General features: G+C 33.1%; 2 protein-coding genes across 3 annotated transcripts; one reads left to right on the top strand and one right to left on the bottom strand.

Annotated features, from left to right (window-relative positions):
* Positions 1-6,441: 6,441 nt before the first annotated feature.
* On the top strand, positions 6,442-13,734 carry LOC110705120 (phosphatidylinositol/phosphatidylcholine transfer protein SFH6-like). Its single transcript, XM_021882959.1, has 15 exons — positions 6,442-6,862; positions 6,998-7,084; positions 8,777-9,080; positions 9,166-9,265; positions 9,421-9,687; positions 9,781-9,858; positions 9,949-10,050; positions 10,146-10,195; positions 10,310-10,409; positions 10,558-10,656; positions 10,739-10,852; positions 10,994-11,126; positions 11,831-12,231; positions 13,231-13,305; positions 13,419-13,734. Exons 2-15 carry the CDS (start codon positions 7,051-7,053, stop codon positions 13,437-13,439), a joined length of 1,878 nt encoding a protein of 625 aa, XP_021738651.1. The 5' UTR covers positions 6,442-6,862; positions 6,998-7,050; the 3' UTR covers positions 13,440-13,734.
* Positions 13,735-14,925: 1,191 nt separating this feature from the next.
* On the bottom strand, positions 14,926-20,561 carry LOC110705121 (phosphatidylinositol/phosphatidylcholine transfer protein SFH12-like). 2 transcript variants are annotated; one of them, XM_021882960.1, is made up of 15 exons: positions 20,338-20,560; positions 19,457-19,540; positions 19,062-19,323; positions 18,832-18,931; positions 18,147-18,413; positions 17,905-17,982; positions 17,696-17,797; positions 17,561-17,610; positions 17,234-17,333; positions 17,015-17,110; positions 16,844-16,891; positions 16,546-16,675; positions 15,685-16,061; positions 15,223-15,297; positions 14,926-15,131 (listed from the first exon to the last, which is right to left on the bottom strand). In XM_021882960.1, exons 2-15 carry the CDS (start codon positions 19,521-19,523, stop codon positions 15,120-15,122), a joined length of 1,764 nt encoding a protein of 587 aa, XP_021738652.1. In that variant the 5' UTR covers positions 19,524-19,540; positions 20,338-20,560; the 3' UTR covers positions 14,926-15,119. The 2 variants fall into 2 exon arrangements, with proteins under 2 accessions (XP_021738652.1, XP_021738653.1); XM_021882961.1 differs by lacking the exon at positions 16,844-16,891 and having other exon boundaries at positions 20,338-20,561.
* Positions 20,562-24,517: the final 3,956 nt, after the last annotated feature.

Genomic DNA, 24,517 nt, shown 5'->3' with positions numbered 1-24,517 from the left:
TTCTTAGTTTTTGAACAAAGTAGGTATCAACAAAACAGATTATTAATAATATTCAAGAGAGTAGAGCAGATTAACAACTTTAAGTATAACAAAATCTTATAAGGGACATTAGACATCAGAATGTGTCGATGGATGGGCAGCGAAACTTTTTCCAAGAGTGAAAAAGTTTGTAAAAGACGGGGAACATGGAGTTTGTAGTAAGGTTTTTTTTTTAAAAGGTCTTCTACAGCTTATCTCCTAGTTGACCATGCTGTATGGCTCGACAACTACATTTTAACACCCAATATTTGTATTATATTGTTTTACATTCAAATTATTGAGTAGAATTATGTGTTTGTTTAAACAATTTTTTTTTCTTTTAACAATTTCTAATGTGCCTTGTTATTTTTAAATATGAGAGTATGTATTGGTGTGGTGATGTGACTTCGTGAAATATAAATAAATATATAAGTATTAAAAAAAACATTAAAAAAACAAAAAGGTTAAGGTTATTTATAGGGGTGTCTATTCGGTTTTTGGTTTGATTTTAGCACAAATCCAATTCTATTCGAAATAAATTTCGGTTTTAAATTTTCAAAATTCCTATTCAAATTTCTTACCAAATCCAATCTGAATAATATTTTGGTTATTCAATCTGAAAATCCAAATAAAAATATGTTGCTAATTGTTTGGGCCTAATGCGATTATAAAAATAAAAAAGCAATAATAAAAAATCAAATTTTGAAAGTATAGTTGTACACGATTAATACAAGTATTGAAAACATAGGTTTACCGTTTACATGATTAATATAAATATAATCATAAACATAGTTTAACATGATTAATATTAACAATATTTATTTATAAAACAATGCTTTCATATTTCAGTTACTTCAGTTTTTTTAAATCCAAATATGGTCAGCCCGATCCGATCCAAAAATCCGAATCTTCAAAAAAAAAATTAATCCGATCCGATTTAAAGTTCGGATCTGATCCAAAAGTTTTTTTATTTTTTTATTTTTTTATTTTTAATACTTGTATATTTATTTATATTATACTGGCTAATAGCTAGCCTCTTTTTAGTTACTACAGTGCAAGAATTTATGGCAGGTAAGAATCACCAAGTATATGTCACAATCACAAGAATTTGGGATTAATTGTTTTTAAGAATGACTTAGGGCCAGAGATTTCTTTACCCTCCCTACTTTCCAATTTTCCATCCTCTTCGAATAGGACTTGTCAATAATCTTGACTAGATTAACCAGTACTCCCCGTATGAGATATTAGTTCGATAAGGTATATTTTGTTGAGGTTCTTGAGGCCACTTACCTTACCCAAAAAAAAAAAAAAAAAAAAAAAAAAAAAAAAAAAAAAAAAAAACAATTTCAAGAATATTCAATGCAAGCTTCATAGACCTAAAAAGAGTTATTACAACAACATGTTCTTAGTGTCCCACCTTATATGGAGGATTGGAGACACGTAACATATCATGTGCTAATTAAGACGAGTACTTCGTACAACTATACAAGTAAATGAAGTGAGTACTATTTCGTCTATTTGTGCTTTAACATAACTGTAATTTATTGATTTCGGGCAGTATTCACCTTTTTTTTTCTTATTATTATTATTTTTTATAATTATAATTACTTTTACAGTAATTTTTTCTATGAACTAACATACATAGGAAACCAATATCATTATGTAAGATTTGCTAATAAACTGATTTCTTACAAGTTTAGACCCTGTTCACATTTACTGAACTGATTAGGGTTGAACTGAACTGATTAGAGTTGAATTGAACTTAATTGAACTGATTGGAGCTGAGCTGAATTGAACTGAAATGAGCTGAAATGAATATTTTATAAGAGAGGGAAATTAAGAGCTGAGTTGAACTGATTGGAGCTGAACTGATTAGAGCTAAACTGAATTGAACTGAACTGAAATTAAGTAAATGTGAATAGGCCCTTAATCACACTGCATTTTTAATAAATTGGTCTTTTTATTTTTATTTTAAAGTTTAATAAATAATCGATCGATAATGGTCAAAGTCATGTGTTGACAAATATAGATTCAAACTAGTGCGATTATTTTGAAATGAATGATGTATACAAGTAATACAAAACTAGTGTGTGACCCCGGGCTTTGCCCCGTGTAACACTTTGAATATTTTCATTTTTATTTTAGACACTTTAAAAGACATGTTAATTTTTTTATTATGGGTATTTTATTTTATTTTTTTAATTTTTTTGAAACGATATTATGAGTATATTCTAATAAATAAAACTAATTTTGTTTTTTTTTTGTGTGTGTGTTTATTCTATATTATAATACCTGTATGTATTTATGTATAAATTTGGATTAAAAGATCAAGAATGAATGTGAGTGTTTTTTTTAAATAATTATATACACTTTTGTATATTTCTTTTTCATATATATAATAAGTGTGATAATTGGCTTAGATGGTTGTAAAGTCAATTTTGTTATGAGTGGTTTGGGGTTCGAATCTCCAAGTCTTCATATATTTTAATGAGTCTACGTGGCACATGGACGTTTTTATAAGCGTCTTTTAATATATTAGTATAGATATGTGTATAACACTATGAGTACATAATGTTTGTTAAAATGCCACATATACTTAGGTACATCTTATCTATATGGTTGTTGTAGGGAATAATTTCAAGCCTTTAAAAATCTCACTAGCTTGAACCCCACTGTGATCATACACTAAAGTACGGTGGCGTCCAAAAGGGAAGAAGATAGAGCAAAAGAGTCGCCAACAAGTTTTTAAGGAACTTGTAAACCGTTCATAGGATGAAGGTTACACCCCTTAACGATCCAAGAGATCGTCAACTCCATAAGGTCATGAACCAAATAAGGGTTCGGGGATGATGGTACAAATCCAACCTAAAAGAGATTGAACCTGCCCTAATAATAGGCCTCTACTTTATTCTGCTCGTATTCATGTGCGCTTTCTTACTAACATACAATCAATAGGATTAACCCTAAACCTGTTTAATCTATGTTGGTTGAATTTAATGCACAAGTAAACTATTATTGGCGATCACTTGAATTTATAATCATAATTAACCCTAAACAAGATTATTAATATCTTATTAAGTGTGGTTGCAAATACCAATTCCCTTTAACATGCAATAAAAGGTGATTAAGCAATAACAATAATAATATGCATATCAAGCAACATAATAATAATCAATCATAATCATAATCATAAATATTAGGAAGAACATAGGAAGCATCATACTTTTAATCATACTTAATATTAAAGATACCCTAGACATGATACTAGGAATCATAAATAACAATCTAAGCATGATATCTACATCATGAAATCAATTAAACCATTAAAGTACTTACTTGGATGTCTCGTACCTCTTTCTAATTACAAAATACACGCGTTAGTAGCTTCAAGGAAAAATAATAATCAAAACAATTAAATTAAATAATTGAAATAAAGATTTGGGACCAAACCCTCAGAAATTAAAACCTTTCACGTCTAGGGCGAAGACAACTTCGAATATGGCTAGGTGTTTCAAGATCTTGTGAATGCGGAATTTTGTGTGAAAACAGTAAAGTTTAGAACATAATGCTAAAAGATTAATGTTATTGAAAATTGATGAATGAATGATGTAGATGAATGAAGAGAGTTAATGAATGAAGAGAGTTGATGAATAATTTTGTGAATGAAGAGAGTTGATTATTGGTAATTCATAAAGTGATTGTTGATGAATGAAACCGGAGTTTTTGATACGATATTTATAGAGAAAATCATCCAAAAAAGATAATTTATCAAAACAGAGTCTGAAGACCACAAAACTAACTAGGCGCCAGCCCTGGCTCATTGGCGCCAGGACCAGTGGCTAGCGCCAGGCGCTAATGGCTGGCGTCTGGCGCCAATCCTGATTCCAGGCGCCAAGGCCTGGGGTTGGACGCCAAATTGGATTTCAACGCGTTTTCGAAAATCTGATAAATTTCCCGTATTGGAAGATAAAATAATATAATTTCAGTCGAAAATGCTATTTGATCTTGATTAAAACTCTATAGAATCCTAATTGAATTAAGAATGATAAGACCTTCTAGAATGTTCTAGAAGACCAAAACCATTCCTAATTACATTAGGAATGATAAATCATATTAGGCCCTCCCCTAGATCATTGGGCCGTACTTAAAACTCAAACCGGACCCAGTTTAGTAAATTGGCCATAAATTCCTCAATATTCATCGGAATTGGGCTTATAATATATCGTTGGAAAGGTCTTTGCAAGCCCCATCCAACTACACCACTATTGGACCCATATCATTGACCAACCAAACTGGATTGACTGTTTTCTTAAAATAAAGTTTTCAAAAACAGAAAAAAGAGAAAAGAAAAGAAATAAAACTTTCCGCAACACTAGACCTTTCCACACTTTCGTTTCATTCGATTATGATTCAACGTGAAAGACACTCATCACTGGGTTTGGTTTTGGGGAGACACAAATGGGTGTCTACAGTTGTATATTCGTGAAATCCTTCTAGTATACCATACGAATGTGATTATATCATACGAAATGTGATTATATTACTACAAAAGTGATTATATCATTTTGAAACTGTTATGTAAATGTATCACTCAAAAAGTAAATTTATCATTATAAAAAGTATGAAATGGTAAATTACATCATTCAAAAGATGATTTTTAAATTTTATCATCCTAAAGATAATTATATAATCTCATTAAATGGTTTAATATGAGATTATAAAATTCAAAATATGACTCACAAAAAGATAATTATATTGTCTAAAAAAGTGATTATATCATCCAGAATGTGATTATATTATTTGAAAGTGTCAAATTTTGGGTCTACAATAATTTATTGTAGACCGGGTCCATACAAGACTAATTGTCGCCAAGCAATGCCCTTTGCATCACAAATTGATAACCATGCCAATCACAAGTTGATATTTATTTGGATTTTCCCCCCTCAAAAATCTAAATTCCTAATTTGTTTTGAAATTAATTCATCCACCCCATATTAGTTTGGAAATCTTATAAATGCACAAAGAATAATAGTGATCCAAACAACAAAAGTTTAAAAAATGAGACGATTTATAGGAGTTCATAGGACATATACTTGAAAAGGAATTGATGGTCAATGTATTATGAACGAGATAAATAAAAAAAAAGAAAAAGTATGCAAACAATTACTCTGTATTTTGTAACTTCGTCTTATAAAATGGTATCATGTATATTTAATCAACAGATCGGTAGATTGGATTGCAAATGTTAGACACCATAAATTGGACTTTTCTTTTTGCTCCTCCTTGGCTTTGTACTCCATTCTCTCCTCATATGCTTTAGAATTGCCCTCGTGAGGAGGGGGTCCTACTTCTTTCCTTTTTTTCTTACCTTAATAAAAATAATAATAAAAAACAACTGATCATATGCATCTAAGCTATAAGACATCAAGTATTATTTTTTCACCAACAAGAGTTGGCTCAAGTGGTAAACAACTTCATGTTGCTTAAGGGAGGTCTTGAGTTCGAGCCTCACCGTATGCAGAAACTCTTGTTGGGAGACTCGCCCACCATAAGCCAGGTGTGCTACCGAGTCAGATCCAGATGTAGTAGTCAAACTAAGCTCCGATGAACCGGATGGGCAACCTTTTAAAAAAAAAGTATAATTTTTCCTTGACCAAATGCTTCTCTCCACACCATACAAAAATATGTATCATCCTATTCATTCATTTCACAATCATAAAAAAGTTCACTAAATATCTTTCTTCTCATAATAAATCAATTTAAAACAATAATTGATTGACATTTGATCAATTCTTCGGGTTAATACATTTTTAGTGTTTCACTCTTTCAAATTATTGCCAATAATTCAAATAATATATATTTTTTCAACATCAAATTGAACATTCTTTTCACTTTTTCATTATATTATTGTATTTCTCTTTGACTAATAATAATTTCTCCCCATTTTGCAAAACCATTTTTTAATTAAAATTAGTCAAATTAAAACATCTCTCCTCATAGCTACTCAGTTTTAAATAAAATTGTATTAATTTAATAATTCTCACAATAGTCTCCTCTACAAATTTAAGGTATCCCCTCACACCTTGAATACAACTATACAAAGACAAAAAAAAAAAAAAATCCTAATTCATCTTATTACATCCGAGTGTAGAATCGAAATTCCAATATTACCTCGTTGCGATATTTATTTTGTACTAACCCACAACAGCAACAAGACCAAAAGACGAAGCCAAAGCATTATGCTAAAAGCCGAGCCACGGCAAACAGCATAATACCATCCCTCCCTTTCGTCTCCGCTCCACCTTCCAACCATACCGCCACGTGTCAACTAAAACAAATTGGTCCCACACCAAGTGGGTCCTACCTCAACACTACCTTCCAATCACAGTTCATCTACCCTTCTTTTTTCTAATTTTCTCTCTCTACAAATTACTCTTTCTCTTTCCTTTTTCTCTCTCCTCTTTTTCTCTCTCCAAAATCGCCGTCAAATTCGGGAGAATCAGAATTTTACCAGAGTACCAAAATCGGGAGAATTTAATTCCAAAAAATTATCATAATAATCATAATTTTCTTACATAAAAAAATTTAATTCAAATTTCTTTGACCATATCCTTTTAATCTAAGATCATCATCATCATTGTCAATTTGTCATAGTTTTTGGTATAATTTTGGAAAAATTATCGTTTGGAATTCTGAAAATTTCAGCTCCCTTAAATTTTGGAATCTTTCAATTTCTTCTCAGCTTTCTCTCTCTTCCTTAAATTAGCAATTTAGCACCGACAATTCAGGTCACTTGAAATTTCTCCCCCTTTTTCTGTGATCTGGATTTTTGAGCTTTTTTGAGGTATAGGGTTTTTGAATTCTTTTGCTTTTTCGGCTTTGATTTTTATTTATTTTTTTTTATTTTTTTTTTGTTTGAATTAGTTAGGGTTTGGGGGATTGACGATTTTAGAGTTTTTTTTTCTTCTTCGAAATGCAGGCTCCGGTGATGCAAAATTGCTCGGAAAAAAATTGATCGGAAATTTCTGAGAAATGTCGGGACCTCTTGATCGATTTGCTCGCCCTTGTGAGTTTTTCTAATTCTTCATTTTCTTATATATTTTAATTGGATTTTTCAAAATTTTATTTTGTAAAAATTTGTATTTTGGGTTTAATTATCTTTAGCTTAAATTTTAGGGTTTTCTTTTTGTTCCGTAATTTCTTTCAAATTGAGTTTCTAGCTAATATATTATTAACTTAGTTTAGGGGCTTTCTCCAAATCAGTAATCCAAGGATTTCCTTTAATTTTTTTTTAATATAAAAAACTATATACATGGATAATGTGAATTTGTAGATAATTTGGGGATTTTTTTTGGAATTATTAATTATTTTATTAATTATTTTCCTGTAAATTTTTGGTGGTAGTGGTTGGGGAAGAAGGGGTAGCTGGTAAAGACGCGTCACATACTCACATTGTTGTAACAATGCCAATGACAGACACTATGAACTATGAGGAGAAATGTATGTTCAATTGCTGAGTTAGATTTTAGGTTAGCAGTTGATTAAAATAAACCGAAGCCGTGAAGTTTGATGTAGATGACTTGGGTCTTGTAAGCTGGGTTACATCCTTGTACCCTGTCGAAATTTTTGCTGGGAAGTTATGTTGTTGAGTTTAACAGGTGGCTTGGGATTTGATAGCATTTGTTTTTACTGTAGCCGGACAGTAATTTTGATGTTGTGGTATAATAATGAGGTGAAGAAGGCAGAACCCGGGAGTTGTCGAATTAGTTATGGGAAGCCTGATGAGTGATAGGGTGAAACCTTGAAGGACTTGCTAAGGATTTCTCCCCACGCCTTTGTTTTTGTACTCCTTACCTTATCCCTTGGTCTTATGGAGCTTTTTAGCTTTTACAAGGGCAGTGATTAAAGCGTCTCTTGATTATTGTTAAAATTTCTTTGTCTTGCTTTATATGTTATTGATTTTTGGATAGGAGAAGGTGTGAAACCTTTCTCTTGTAGCTTGTTTAGATAGTAATCTAGAAGGGAATGGGAGGAAAGGGTAAGGACGTGGAACTCTCATCTGGATTACGAAGATGTTGAGGGGAGAGTAGATATGAATCATTTGATTTGCTTTTAATTTAGCTCAATGCTAAATACTTAAGTTGTCAACAGAAAGCTAGATTTAATCATCCATCAAATATAAGTTTGCCTAACAGAACTAGAATACAAATATTATTGGGGATTGGGGGGTGCGTCCTCCCAGAAGTAATAAATATGGAATAGTAAAAAAAAAAGAATAATGGGAGCTCTACAACAGTTAGATCACATGTTTCAGCTTCAAGGCAGAACTTTGGATTAAAAGTTGTATTGTGATACATTAAATTAGGAAATGATCAGCAAGCAAGTCAGTCATGTATAGTTTCAAGGTTCAATGCCAGCAATTTTTTCATAATACAAGCTTTGGGCTCTTATTATTAACAAACAGGGAATTATCTCCATTTCCCTCACCCCATTATTTGTTATAAATAAGCAAAATATGCCCTCAATTTTCTATTTTGCTTGTCTTCTCTCAAATGTTTGAACTCTTCCCATAGATTGTGATTTATATGCACAATATGTTATATCAAGATGATTTATTGTAAAAAACATGTTAGCATTCTGAGATGTCATGACTATGCATGTTAAGCTGTTAGGTATTTGGCCAAGTGCATTCGTTTGCTTTGTTGATTATTTGCATTACTCTTATACCTCTCCCTTGACTTTATTTAATTTATTGCAGGTTTTGAGGGAATCTCTGGAAGTGATGAGAGAAGGGAAAGAAAATCTGATTTTGAGAATTCAGAGGATGAGAGGAGGTCAAGAAATTGGTCCTTGAAGAAGAAAGCAATAAACGCATCAACCAAATTAAAACATTCCCTTAAGAAAAAGAGCAGCAGAAGAAAAAGTGATGGACGTGTCAGCTCAGTTTCTATAGAAGATATCCGTGATGTAGAAGAGTTGCGGGCTGTTGATGCATTTCGACAAGCGTTGGTATTGGAAGAACTTTTACCTGATAAACATGATGATTATCATATGATGTTGAGGTGAGCTATCTGTTTTATGTTTTCTTGATCGTCATTTTGCATGTCAACTTTGCAGAGGTAAAAATATGTTTATCTTTCTGTGCAGGTTCCTTAAAGCAAGGAAATTTGACATTGAAAAAGCAAAAAGCATGTGGGCTGATATGATCCAGTGGAGGAAAGAGTTTGGTGTTGATAATATTGTGCAGGTAATAACTATTGGCTATCATTGATGATTATTTTATACACAAACCCATTATTCTTTTTGATGATATATTGAGTGTAAGCATGCCATTTTTGCTCACCCTATTATAAATTTCTGATTATTTCAGTTCTGTTTGACAATTTTATCTGATGTTTCCAGGAATTTGAGTTTAAAGAGATAGATGAAGTCTTGAATTATTATCCCCATGGCTATCATGGTGTGGACAAAGAAGGAAGACCTATTTACATTGAAAGATTAGGAAAAGTTGATCCAAACAAACTTATGCAAGTAACTACGATGGATCGTTACATAAAATATCATGTCCGTGAATTTGAGAAAGCCTTCTCAATTAAGTTCCCCGCATGCACCATTGCTGCAAAACGACACATAGATTCAAGCACTACAATCTTAGATGTTCAGGGCGTGGTATGTTGTCTGCATTTACATGCTTATTCTTTGAATGTTACAAATTGTATATGTGTGTCTAAGCTATTCATGTTTTTGTTTAAATGAATTCAGGGTTTAAAAAATTTCACAAAGTCTGCTAGGGAACTTGTAACACGTCTGCAGAAGATTGATGGTGACAATTATCCTGAGGTTTGTTCCATTGTTTTTTCGAGGGGAAGAATGTATATACTAGATTAAAAATTTAGAAGTGACCATAACTGTAGTGGTTTACTTTTGCAGACCCTTTACCAGATGTTCATTGTCAATGCTGGTCCAGGATTTAGGCTTCTGTGGAGTACTGTGAAGTCTTTCATAGATCCGAAAACTACCTCAAAGATTCATGTATGAATAAACAGATTCTTTTTAGCTACTTATATCGATATGTTCTTTGGGTAGGAGGCTCTATTGGTTGGTTTGATGACCTTTTGTTTTCATAGGTTCTTGGCACCAAATTCCAGAGCAAATTACTTGAAGTAATTGATGCCAGGTAATGTAGTCTTATCTTGAAGCATATTTTTAATTGAATAATATAGTCCTTTTGTCGCTGCATATGATATGTTATTTGGCTGTGATTTTCTCATCACTTTACTATCATATGCAGTGAGTTACCAGATTTTCTTGGAGGCACTTGCACTTGTGCTGAGCAAGGGGGATGTATGCTCTCTGACAAGGGACCTTGGAGAACTCCTGAGATATTAAAGGTGTGTTTTTATATGCTCCTTTTCTGTGTCTGTTTTTGCTGAGATGACAACAGTTAAAAAAAAAAGATTGCAGTTGAATTCATTTAGAAGTTGCATTCATTTATTTTCTTTAGAAATAATCATGGCATGCAATTTCGCTCTGCTGCAGATGGTTCTTAATGGGGAGCCACGGCGTGCAAGGCAAGTTGTTAAAGTGTTGAGCAGTGATGGAAAGGTTCTTGCTTATGCTAAACCTCAGTTTCCAATGGTATGGCTGTTTATGTCTTAAAATGAATAAAATTTCCAATTTTTGATCTTTTGATTTCAATATATGACTTACTTTTAAACAGTTAAAAGGAAGTGATACATCTACTGCTGAGTCGGGATCTGAAGCTGAAGATATTGCTTCGCCTAAGGCAGCAATGAATTATTCGCATCTGAGGTTGACTCCTGTTCGTGAAGAGGTAAACTTCATACAAATTCTAATCTTTGTTATAGTCTAAATTGTACTTTTAGTATCAGATGAAGTCACTTTTTATACTTTGTTATGAACTTGTTAAATTTATTTTATAAAATATCCTTTTCTTTTGCTGTTGTGACCATAGGTCAAGGTCACTGGAAAGACAGCCTACGCTGGTAGTTATTCGGGCTATGATGAATATGTACCCATGGTGGACAAGCCCGTTGATGCTGGCTGGAAGAAGCAATCATCCATTCAGAGACCTTTTTCTTCTAAAGGTCAGCACGTTTGCTCAAGATAGCAGTTATATTTTATCTATGTAACGTTTATCACTAGACCTGTCAATTCGGGTCAAATTTTGGGTTGTTTGGGTCATTTAGTTCAAGTGGTTTGGATTGCTTGGATCATTACAAATTATTATAAATGGGTCAAATCGGGTAAATTTTGGGTCATTTGGGTCGGGTCGGGTTTTCTCTCAGTAAAACGGGTTTGGAATCGGGTTGGGTTGGGTCAAGAATTGACAGGTCTATATTATCATTGTGTGTGAATTTTCCTATAACACTATGATGTGTAGATTGAATTTCTGCTTTGAGGTTCATATTGGCCATACTATGTTGGTGTCCATACTATATTCATTGTTTTTAATCAGCTGCCTCTTTTTATGCATTACCATCATGATATCCACATAATGTCCCCTGCCACAGCTGCCGGTATTACCTGTTAAACTTTTGACTCTTCAGGCTTGGTGTGATAATAAAATTCTGTTTTTTTTATCATCCTGCTGCTTTAGAGTTTTGCATTGTATGCTAACAGAGTACATCATTAAAAAACTCTAGTGGGTTTCAGTATGTGGAAAAAGCTGTGGTCATGGAAAAGTTATCAGCTAATATAATGTGATGTTAAATGTTGGCATTTGGTTTATCTTGTAATATATTCTTGTAAAAGCTAAGTCCTAACAGAACAATTGTTGTGTTCAATGCAGCGACACTTCCATTGCCAGATGCAAAGAAGACTCCAAAAGGAATCCGAGATCGTGTGATGATGGTTGTCGTGGCTTTCTTCATGACTTTACTCACAATTTTCCGCTCATTGGCTGGTCGTGTGACTAAAAAGTTACCTGATGCATCTCCTATTGATGAACTTAATATCAAAGACGTCACCTTAGATACAGTTCCACAGGAATCTCGTCCCCCTTCTCCGCCTCCAGCATTCACTGAAACTGATCTGATGTCCAATGTACTGAAGAGGCTGGGTGAGCTTGAGGAGAAAGTTGGTACACTTCAATCAAAGCCTTCTGAAATGCCATACGAGAAGGAAGAATTATTGAATGCTGCTGTATGTCGCGTGGATGCATTGGAGGCAGAGTTAATTGCTACTAAAAAGGTAAAGCTGCTTAATTTGATATTATGCTGTCTTACAGTGGTGGGGTTACATATGATTTGCATAGCACATGAAATCCGTTGCTTGTTGATGATTGCATTGAGAATGATGTATGCTGTTTTCTTATAGATTGGACCGTATTGTCCTTTTGAGCTAAAAAATTATGGTTCTGTTATCATCGTAATTTTCCCGTGTAATGTGTCTATTTTACATTGTTTGTCAATGTCCTTTTGTCAATATTTTCATCAATGCCAAGTTGCTTTAAAATCATGCAGCACCATGGAGTACAAGTCGTAGAATTGACCTGCCTCATGATGTTTTTTTTAATTGCCAAGTCACTGTTACGGCCATTCTTAATGCTGTGGTATATGTTGTCATACCTAGCATTAGGTGAAATGCATAATTGTTTAAGTAAAACTGTATTTGTTTGATCCTTGTGTTGGTGCCAGTTTGTTATTGATTAAGGATTATGATATTGGTGAATGCGAAGTCATACCTAATATTCCTTGCTCAGTCAATAATCTTAAATATTATAGCTGACAAACATTGTACAATTTGTAATGTGTGGACCGTGTGATAAGTGGAGTTCATCTATGCTAGATTTTCCAGTTTACGTAGTATTTGATATTTTTTCCATGGACATCTCTTATCCCGCAAACTGTTTGTCACTGCAATAGTGCAATGGATCAATGATATAATTTTTAATTTTCTAGGTGCGGACATATTATTAACTGAAAAGGGATTTTGCTGGAAATTGAAATTTATATTTATCCCAAGTCTTGTAGTTGCTGCAATTTCCTGCAATTAAGAAAAGGGTGTCATTATACTGTAGTTGTGAAAAAAGTAGGAAATACAATGAAAATATGCCTATATGATTGCTTGATTTTTTATGTGCTGCGACTCCACAAGTAACTTGAAAATTCAAATGTGCCTTTACAAACTTTAAAATGTTCTGTAGTTCTATAGTTTTACATATAGGGTTCTAAATCTCCTTATTTACAGGCTCTACATGAAGCTCTAATGAGGCAAGAGGAGCTGCTTGCTTATATTGATCGTCAAGAAGCAGCCAAGTACCAGGTAAGCACCGACTATATATAACTATTCGTTTGACTAGTTTACTGAAACTGCTGTATCTATTCATCGAGGCTTGTGCTCTTACTGTTATCGCCTCTATCTTACATTGGGTGCAGAAGAAAAAGTTTTGCTGGTGAGCGGATGCATTGAAAGAAGATGAAACGGGAACGTTGATGATAACAAGAGCTGAGACATTTTCTTAACCTTACCTTTTCTATATGTAAAACTATATCTACTTCATATTTGACAAAATGAACTACTGCCCGCAACAATGTAAAGAGATGCAGAAAATGTGTATGTAGATTTCACAGCCCCCAGTTCCAACTAAGCGGAGGGTTGAAAAAGAATTACATAATGTTTTCTGAAAACTTGCGTGTGTGTTTATTTCGTTTTAAATACAATCCATCGGACATCCAATATCGTTGCTATGTCTCTCCGGTTATGACTTAGTTTTCAGTGTTATTATCCTTAAACCCTTGTTAATAAGGTTTTGTTTGATCTGGGTTTCCACATTCTCCCTTAACTAAAGTAAAAGTTTGTTTCCCATTATAACAATCAAATGATGCCATCAATAAAAATTAGGGAACATTCTTGATATGAAGCATAATGTTTGCATTTCATTGTTTTTGCTAGCCTGTTAGTTCAATGATTGGAACAATAGGCTTCTTTATTTGCTGAACGGAAATATAAAATTTGATGAAACTTCACCGATGCTAGCCAATCTTGTAGAAGTCCTGCGTTGCGTTTACATATTGCTACCCATGTTAGAAAACTATCATTACTTCATCAGCGAATGTTATCAGGTAGTGTATGCACCGGCGAATGTTATCAGGTAGTTGCGCAAAAAACTGAGGGGAAAAGTGTATTAGGTGGTGTATACAAAGTAACACCGGCGTAACACCGGCGAATGTTATCAGGTAGTTGCGCAGAAAAACTAAGGGGAAAAGTGTATGCACAACTAATTAGTTAGTAACAGTTTTATGAAACCAATTTGTAAGTAACATAATGCAAGTTGTTTGACGGTCTAAACCACTATATAACCTTGGAGAACATAAGGTGTTGTAGCTAATCTTGTGATATTTCAGGCTGCAAGAAATTAGTGATTATTGCTTACATTTATATGTAAGAAGTTTCCAAAACATCAGGCCGTTATTTAATTTTGACAACGTTCACAATAAAACACATCAAGAAGAAAAACAACCAAGGCATAGAGAAAAAAAAACACAAATCCAAGATGACTAAATAAAGGACATGTGAGGCAATGATCCTCTTTGAGCTATCAGCTGTGGCCAATTGAGTTTACGGAGTACAGTTAGCAGTCAATTGATTTAGGGAGTACAATCAGTCGCCGATGAGGGGTCATTGGGTTGAGGGTTCTGCGCTAATTGGTCTGTAATGACGAGCCCTTTCTATTTTAGTAGGTATTATTGTCTTAATTTCGTTATCGTTTCCAAGTAAATTGTGGCACAACCAACATGATGAGAAACTGAACTGCTTAGTCTTGTTTCTTATCCACCAAAAGTCACCAAAACACAAGGGGTCATAGTCTCAGAGTACAAGTGTCCTCTGAAGTCATTTTTACGATGTACAAACTTTTCAAAGTAATATCACAGAAAAAAAATATAAGATAAATAATTGGGGTGATAGTATATTAGTCATATACAAAGCAACAGGCAAACATTGAGGGGGATAGCGGGGGATATAACTCGCAATCGCCTCCAGGTTAGAGACTCTTCGATTCTTAATATTACAGCAAGGCAACGAACAGTTTACAGACAACTCACTTCTACTATCTCTGACCAGAAGAACTGATGTGCTCAAAAAAGGAACTGCAGATGCAACATAAGGAGAAGAAATCAGTAACTCAATATTGTGCTGCAAAGAAGTTACAAGAAAAATAAAATGAAGGTAAATGCATACCATCTTCTTCTTCTTTTTCTTCTTTTCGAGGAATGCTAACAGCTCTCCCTGTCTTTGCATTGATTCCTCAAGAAGCTGCAACGGTTCATGTTTGTCACAATTTGATCTTTCATTTAGAAAACCTCTCCAAAATCTATGTATTAGTTTATCTAACTTTTAATACTTGTCGGAAACAGTTTATTTGCCTGATTAATTAGGTGACTAATTCTAGACATATGATTAACTCCCGTTTGGCTTGAATTAAGGACACTTCTGATATGTTGCTCTTGTTAGGTGCCTTAATGTAGCAGGTTTCATTTTGTAAGTTTGCAGACAATTTATACAGGAATGAATTCTTGTTCTTAGCCTAGGATATTGTTCAGAAAAACTGCTGGTGAATTTTTGTCAGGATTTCAGTCTTAAGCTCAGAAAACTATCTAGGATTTATGTCAATAAACTTAATGATTAAGATGTATAAATTACCTTCTTTGTTGCGGAAAGTTCCTGCTCAAGGACTTCAACACGGCTCATTGCATTGTTGAGCATATCCTCTTTTTCGGGAGGCATGATGGCTGGTTTCGCAGCAAGGGAAATCACCTTCCCTTCCAATTCACCCATGCGCTTCATCATTGCAAAATACTCAACCTCAGAGATTGCATGTCCAGGCAATTTATGTGAGTCCTTTACAGCAGTCTCATCACAGTAAGTATATAAGGTCGCATCAGTAAGCTTCTTGGGCATGTTTCGAGTCAATCTGATCATCGTTACAATGCCCATCATCACAGACATGAGACCAGTGACTAGATGGTTGCTAAATTTCTGATTAGAACCCTCAAAACTGTTCTTTGATGGTAAACAACCTGCAGTTTCAGTAAGTAAATATCAGTAACAGAATTCAAACCTTTAACTCTCCGATAAATAAACATGCTTCAGTTACTAATTTACTACAAGTATTACAGAAAACATCTGTTAGGCAGAATGTAGCAACAACAACATCAACAACAAGAAAAAAAAAAAAAAAAAAAAAATCAATCCACCCTAGTGAAGTAAATCCATAATCTGCAAAACGGAAACTACATAAATTCTATTATGTGAGTAGACTTGTATACTTATTTTACTACTTAGGTATGCATATAGATTACACCATTTGTAGGTCTTGGGACATATAGTAGTCATAAGTCATGCACACATTTTAGTTCAACTAGTTTGTATTTGAGAAAAGGAAAGGCATAAATTCTTTTCGCCCCTGGTTTAAATCCTTTCCCTTTGGCTGCAAGTCCATTAATAAAAGTAGAGACACATTTGGCAGAATTTTCTTGTTAAAAAGGGCAGAGATGCCGATACCTTTGGTCATGGCCAGCTTGTTCATGTTGATATCAACAGGTTTGCTCCACGATTTTTCCATGTCCTTGTCTACCATTGGGATGAAGTTGTCATATGGGAAGGGACTCGGTGCATCTTTGCACATAGGTTCCTGCAAAAAATAGACACAAAACTAAATTAGGATTCTATAATCAAATTTGTCACCTTTCTAAATTAATGTTGGTGATAGTATATAATTTTTGATATGTTTGCTGCTGTTAGCTATTTACATGGTACAATACAAGGTTGTTATAACAATGAATGACATATTGACACGTACTTTGGGTGCATAATACTGGAACTCATCTGAATCGCATGAGTTGCATCCCTTCACATTACGAAAACAAAGAAATGAAGTTAGTAAATATGCAGTACATGACTACATACCCCTAGCCTACAAGACATTTTGAGTTTGGAGATTAAGTACATTCCCCAGAAGTCAGAAGACTACCTTTGGTTTTGCCATCTCATCTTCACCAATGGTTTTTTCGTCTATCACTGGGAAGGGACCCCTTACGTTGCATTTGGCCTCACCATTACGAACCATCTACAGAAGCGAAAACAATAGGAAGGAAAAAAAAACAATTAACAAGTGAAAGAAAGATAATGTAAGTTCAATTGGAAGAAATGATGATCTAGGTAGAAAAGAGATTTTCTGCTAAAATCAAACCTTCATTATCTCAGGATCATTCCATGGCCCTTTATCAGATTTCAAGCAGCCACCTTTTTCTGCACAGGTGCAGGTACCGCCCAAAAATTCTGGCAGTTCACTGTAATCATATGAAATTGGCTTAATAAGTAAAGTTTCGCTTTCAGGAATTTGTAAACTTATTTCACTCTAACTAATGTTGAAGTAAAATTTCAGATTCTGACACTTACATACAGACGATACAGTACTTTAAGTGTTTAATACTTAACATTTAACAAATGACATGACATAATATGTTTTATGTAGGAACGGAGGGAGTATAAACCAATAACAGATAAGAATAGTAACCTGGCATCAATGATCTCAAGCAGTTTGCTTTGGTACTTGTTGCCCAGGACCTTTACACAAAAAATTAATATTAGGCCTAAAATCCTCAATCAAAAATCACAGCAAAACAGAAAGAGATGTTTATTGAGTACTTACATGAATCTTCTGGGTTGTTTTGGGATCAAGGAACGACTTAACGGTGCTCCACAACAGCCTGAAACCAGATCCTGCATTGATGATGTACATCCTACACAGGGTCTGAAAAACCGAAAAAATGTCAAAAATTTCCTGATTCTCAGTTTGACAGCCAATCATACCATGCACAAACTAGTAAAGCTTGTGTAAGGAAGCAAGAAAATCTGTACCTCAGGGTAATTGTCACCGTCTATCTTTTGTAGGGTCTGGATGAGTTCCCTTGCCGCCTTGTTGAAGTTCTTAAGCCCCTGCACGTCACACACATTAAAGATTAATGTTCGGTCCTGGTCTTAATGCTTTTCTCCCTCTGGCTAGTTATATAATTTCTTTTAATTTTAACTTGGGTTTTAATAGAAGTAGCACTTCAACTATAGATTTATGTTATGGTACAGTTCATCTCATGCATACATACCACTCCTTGAACATCCAGAATAGTGGTACTCTGATCAATGTGTTTCTTTGCAGCAATTGAACAAGCTGGGAACTTATCAATAAAGGTCCTCTCAAACTCTTGGACGTGATACTTAAGATATCGGTCCATGGAGGTGACTTGCATCAACTTATTCGGATCAACCTGACCCAACTTTTCAATGTAAACTGGCCGGCCTTCCTTGTCAACTCCATGGTGTCCTTGAGGATAGTATTGCTTGACCTCTTCAACTTCCTTGAACTCAAAATCCTACACAGGAAAGACGAAAAGTATGGCAAACCAGTTAGAAAACATCTCTACACGTCTACACCACTTGAGACTAAATGAGTGCTAAACATGTCAAAAACTGACCCAATCTTAGCACAACCGAAGAGAACTTGTCTAAAACAGATAAAATCTTGAAGCTAGGTAAAAAAATTCTCTTCAAACCCATTAAAAATAGGCATAAGATTGCATTTAACCTGAGAACCTGACCTGAACAAAATCCGATCAAATTTGAAGAATGAAATTCACAAAGGCTTATTGAAAGTAAAAATTCTAATCAAAACATTAGATCGATCAATCTAAAGATTCTAAACCGGATGACCTAACTGTTCTGTTTGATTCAACTGACAGAAACATATTGTATATTATAAGAACAACATTCCTCAGAATATACAGTATATACCTCCATGATTGTGTCAGCACCAAAATCCTTTCTCCATTGGATCATGTCAGACCACATTTGCTTTGACTTCTCGATATCAAATTTCCTGGCCTTCAAGAATCTGTCAAATTATTCATAATTTGCTATTAACTATTTAAACCAAGAAAAATTCAAACTAATTTCAGAGAAATTGAAATAAATGTCTAGGAACAATTTTGAAATCAAGTTGAAATAAAGATGGAAAATGTTACCTAAGCAGCATGTGATAATCATCATGCTTTGTAGGAAGCAATTCTTCCAAACTAAGGGCCTGACGAAATGCATCTACTGCCTTCATTTCCTCTGCATCATGTTCATCTTCGAAAGCAAATGACATGACTCTGCTGTTCCTTCTACCTTTCTTTGTCAGCGAGTTTCTGAACATGCTTGAGACATTAAAAGCCGCCTTCTTGAAGGAACCAAGCTTCGTTCTCTTCTCATCATCATAGAAATCAATGTCAGGTTTCTCAAGTCCTGAAAAAGCAACCAAAATAGCCATATAAGATCAACTTAATACCATATCAGTCAAAAGGCCTACATTTTCATCAGAAGCATAAATTGTCAGAATAAAGCACCTTGAGAACAAGAGAGGAAAACAAACACTTACCCGGTTTTAGGGACTGTGCAACAGATCCAGACATTGTTTCGGTCACGGTCATTGCCTCTACACTCATAAAACGCGTAAAAAACTCTGCAAAGAATAGACAATCAAACACTCATATCACATTGTGGTACCAATATATACAAGTACCATATAAGATTGATTTCTAGTTATTTTGTTCCATTTATATGAGATGTTTGTGAAAGATCATGTAGGATATCAATACACATAATATCGCGAGCATTTGAAATATTTTCAAGATACAGTTGTTCATGAAATTTGATCACTCTGACCTCAAGTATACCTTTACAAAATCACAAGATGAAGTCACCTTTTAAGATCAACAGCTCTCAGATATCAGTATCATAAGTTGTTACCCCAAAATATAACTCATGGTAAGTTTTTATATTGTATCAAACACATTCAATAATAGAGGTCAATTATTTACACTACATAATATAATCATGAAATAATATAAAAGGGTTTATCAACACAATAGTAATGCTATTCATCAAACAAGTTTAACCAACTTGACATTCAATGTTGGTATTAAATCTCGTCTACATTATTACTCTATGTGACTATGATATTTATTCAATCTCGTCTACATCAATGTCATATTCATACACGTACCCAAAAAAAAAAAAACACAAAAGCCCTTAGGAGATTTTAACATTGAAGAAAAACAAAATCATTATCAGCTCAATATCACCCCAAAAAAAAATCTACAATTTCATAAGTAACAACAAGACATATACCAACTTAATGCAGAATTATCTCAATTGAGCAACAATGAATGCAAAAAATTGTTGCTTTTGTTATGTTTTTTTTTTTTTTTTTTTGAAATAGATAATTATGTAATTAGGATAAGAAGAAGAAATTATTACCTGGAAACAAAATATGTTTAGGAACAAAAAAATGAAGGGAGGAGAGAGAATTTGGAGGGAGTTATAGAATTGCTAGGCTCTTCACAACGGCTAGGAGACAACTCTCATTGTAAGACAGCATAATCATAATTTTATTTTATTTTTTAATAAAATAATTTTTGATATTGTATTTGATACAGATGTTTTTATAACTCCATTGGCATAGTCTTAGATTTATGTAAATTCTTTTGTTATTAAAGAGATAGGAAAAATATAAAGGCATAAATATAAATTAAATTAATATAGAATAAAAGAGATAGGCGGCTAAGTGAGAAATGCAAGGCACTCCGTCCATATTAATGATCATTTTCAATGTTAACAGATGGGAAAACTTGTATTGATGATTTCGAGTATGTACGTATTTTGTACGTATAATTTCCCTCGAAGTATTTATACTTTGGTCGAACTTGATTTGCAATAAATTTCTCCGAGCTAACCTTATACGTACGGTTTAATGGTTTTCGATTTAAAAATAAACCAAAGTTAATACTTTTGATGTTGATGATCGTCTTTGTCAATTGTCTTTTTAAGAAGTTTCTTTGCCTTCTCCACGTTAAAGTGCCCGCAATCTTACCAACCGTGGCCAACTACCTACCTAGGTGCTAGCCATTCACTTTTATCCTTTATGATTTTGCAATATGAAAATCATGGAGTATTATTCCTTCAAACATAAATAATCTTGAGCATAATGTATTGGGCATGGACCGCATGGTATTAGATTCCAAAGTAAGGATGCAAAAATATATGGAGTGTTGCCAAAAAAAAAAATATATATGGAGTACCGATCTATGTAAAAGTATCATTTATAAACTTTGGCATGATAAATATGCGAGTTTAATAGATCACTAAAATATATTTGGTTTCGCTTTGTGCTCCTATTTGGTTCACATACATGCCATCATAGATATCAAATATATACACTGCTTCTAATCCGAGTTTGAACTCAATTCTCATACACTACGAGTACTATTTTTGTTAACTTGAGCTTTTTCATGTGCTCAAAGTTCAACACCTAGACCGTGCTTTTAATTTACATATGTGAAAAGGCATTATTGTACTATATTTATCGATATTAATAGTCGAAATGAGTATATATTGAAAACCAAGTAAAATGTAAGTGAATAAAACTTAAGAAAACATAGAGGGTAATTTTTGAAACCATAAAAATGAATTTAATTGACATTATTATAAGATGAAAAGTCAATAACTATATATGAAAAGTACATTTATTCCTAAAAAAAATTCCTCCAAATCTACATTTATCCATAAATTATCAATGTTGGTAATTTCAAATTTTCACTTCCAAACCTCCAATTGATTCTTTCTCAATTTGACTAAAAGAGTGGGCAATTAATTCGCGACAAGAAATCCAGGATACCGACAGCATGGAAGAGCCAAATTGAGGCCAACATGTAATGTTTGTAACACAAAATATTCAAATATATAATTAGTCATTTATTATAAGGTAGTTTGATGATGAAATATGGAAGAATAGTTCCAAATTTCCAATTATATTTGAGGTCCTCCACTAAGTTTTGGGTCAGCCTCGTTACATTTAATCGTAAACTATTCTGATTATGGCCTGCCTAAGTCAAACAAAGGAAATGCATGTTATAAGTAAGATCTTTACTACTACTAGTATTCATTAAATCATAAATAGTTGATGCCTACTCGGCTAATTCAGCCTATTGCTTGGCCTATATCTATTTCGAATCAGTTGTTATATTGTCTCAATCTCTTATAAATACAAAGTAATAATTGTATTCAATTCTCTATATATATAAAAAAAATTATCTTTCATAGCTTTAATTTAACTTTAAAAGCAAGGTCAAATTTTCTCTCTATATATATATACTTCCACCGTTTAATATTAGTTAATACATTTTTGTGATTGGATCAAAAAAGAAATTATAGTAATGTAGGATCAAAAAAGAAATTATATATACTTCCACCGTTTAATATTAGCTAATACACTTCACTTTTTAAATGTTTTTCTCTTATTAATAACTTTTTTTTTTTTTTTTTGTCAATCCTAGAATTCCCTGATATCGGGAGGGAAGCTCTAACCACTTGAACTATCTTTCACTCTCTATTAGTAACAAATTGTAATTATAATGTTTGCAAATTAAATATGTGTCAATCAATCCGATAAACATGCTTAAAAAAATATGTCAACTAATATAAAAACAAACGGAGGAAGTAATAATGACAATATACAAGTACTCCTCCGTTTCATATAAATATAATTTCCGTGAAGGATTACCTATATTTATATATCAAGCTTTTATTTAAGTAGTTTAGAAAACTACTCATTGCCTCCAACCTGCCCACCTACCCTCCTTTTGTTTAAGATATTCAAGTAAATATGTCCTCATAATGTAAAGCAAGAAAAATTGCATTTAATATTTTTTTGAATAGAAGAAGAATTACATAATTGTCTGCAAATAACTGGCACAATCTTAGTGTTATTAATATTAAAATATATAATCATAAAGATATTAGCTAAAGATTGTCATATAAATATTGGTGTATACGGTGGGTGAGTGACTTTGAGAGTAATTAAGAACTAATAAGAAGCTTACACGTCATATATCATTATATTTTTATATCATTTTGAACTTTTAGGTCAATGATCACAGCTTAAATATTCAAGTACTCCCAAGTAATATTAGCACACACACAAATATATAAAAAGGGTATTCAGCAATATTGGAACAAGTATATTAATCAAGAATTTAAAGTGCTTTATTTAGTAGTCATTGCTAGTTAAACCTAATTTGTTACATACCAATAAAAGTGCCCAAGTTTACAAAATAGAAGGCCTACTATTGTTGTCTTGCACAAGAAAGTGCTCTTTCTAACAACTATTTTTAGAAGATTTATTTTGATAAAACATACACAACTCATTATGGAAGTTTATATGTCATGTGGTGTTATATATGATTCAATGTTTCTTATTTTATGTCAACACACTACAAGAAAACATGCGTATGTATGATCTTTACAAGATTCGAACATGCAACCTTAAACTCTTATATTAAATGTTTCACCAATGAGCTATGACATATTTTATGTATTCTTTGTCAAACAATATTTATATATATAGTGTTGAAAAGGCTTTTCGTATCGATTTTAGGATTTAGTGGCGATTGTAAATGATGATACGATTTCTAAAAATTATATAAATGTGTAAAAATAGTGTTGATATGTATTATTATGTTTTCCGTATCGATTTTATATGGGAAAACCATGGCGATTGTAAAAATGATACGACAACCTTAATTATTTCACAAACATACTTGCATATTGTAGCGAATGTACAATCGCTACGAAAAGAGATTTTTCTTGTAGTGACATTCAATAAGTTAGAAATGCAATTTATATCTGATTCAATCATGCAATCTCATGGCCTCATTTATCTATTGAAAACCAAAACACAAAATTAATTAATAACTATATATATATTATGTGATAAGTAATTGTTTTTTTTAAAAAAAAAGTCATGCAATTATTCTTAATTATATCATGATCATTATGAAATAAAGAGAGTAATTGTTATCCTATATAATGACATGAGATTCAAATACTATTTCGTATATCATACTATACTTCGTACTTCATAATAGATCTTTTTTTTTTGTTTTTTTTTTTTTTGTTAATTTTGGGATTTTATTTGAGCGGGGCTTCCTTAGTTAGGGTCTTAGGAAATGGGTGTTGGTGTTGGACTGTTGGTTGGGCCATCCTACTCCTAACTCCTAACAATTCTAAGGCCCATCAAATGCAGACGACTTCATTCCTATGTTGGCTTGTGTGTACTCAGTAAAGTCAGTAGTGTTCATTCCCTTGAAAAAAAAACCTCTTAAAACAACACAAATCAAATAGCGCTATCAAATTGAGTCTACAATCAATTGTAATTAGGGTCCAATTGGATTGATTGTTATGAAGGTTTACATGAGATCACTATGCCACTCTTCACTCAGTTTCATAATTGGAGTATTCAACACATTTATCGAGAGGCAAATCGAGCAGCAGATTGGATTGCTAATATAGGTCATTTAGTGTTTGATAATATGTATATTGATGTTTCTAATAGCTCTAGCCTATTCCCTATTCTTTCCTTTGATGTGTTAGGATTTCCCCT

This window comes from Chenopodium quinoa, unplaced genomic scaffold (assembly GCF_001683475.1).
Source record: "Chenopodium quinoa cultivar QQ74 unplaced genomic scaffold, ASM168347v1, whole genome shotgun sequence".
NCBI classification, from domain to species: Eukaryota; Viridiplantae; Streptophyta; class Magnoliopsida; order Caryophyllales; family Amaranthaceae; genus Chenopodium; species Chenopodium quinoa.
The sequence above is the reverse complement of the archived record's forward strand: the minus strand, read 5'-3'. Positions and strand labels throughout refer to the sequence as shown.

What these genes read in the sequence shown, in the direction of transcription:
- LOC110705121 (XM_021882960.1), bottom strand. Translation starts at nt 19,523, where the DNA reads ATGAGTGTAGAGGCAATGACCGTGACCGAAACAATGTCTGGATCTGTT. An exon ending in TTCTGGATGTTCAAGGAGTG is followed by an intron (nt 17,983 to 18,146) that starts GTATGTATGCAT and finishes TGTGACGTGCAG; the next exon opens with GGGCTTAAGAACTTCAACAA. An exon ending in ACGGTGACAATTACCCTGAG is followed by an intron (nt 17,798 to 17,904) that starts GTACAGATTTTC and finishes TCGGTTTTTCAG; the next exon opens with ACCCTGTGTAGGATGTACAT.
- LOC110705120 (XM_021882959.1), top strand. Translation starts at nt 7,051, where the DNA reads ATGTCGGGACCTCTTGATCGATTTGCTCGCCCTT. An exon ending in TCTTAGATGTTCAGGGCGTG is followed by an intron (nt 9,688 to 9,780) that starts GTATGTTGTCTG and finishes AAATGAATTCAG; the next exon opens with GGTTTAAAAAATTTCACAAA. An exon ending in AAACTACCTCAAAGATTCAT is followed by an intron (nt 10,051 to 10,145) that starts GTATGAATAAAC and finishes TTGTTTTCATAG; the next exon opens with GTTCTTGGCACCAAATTCCA.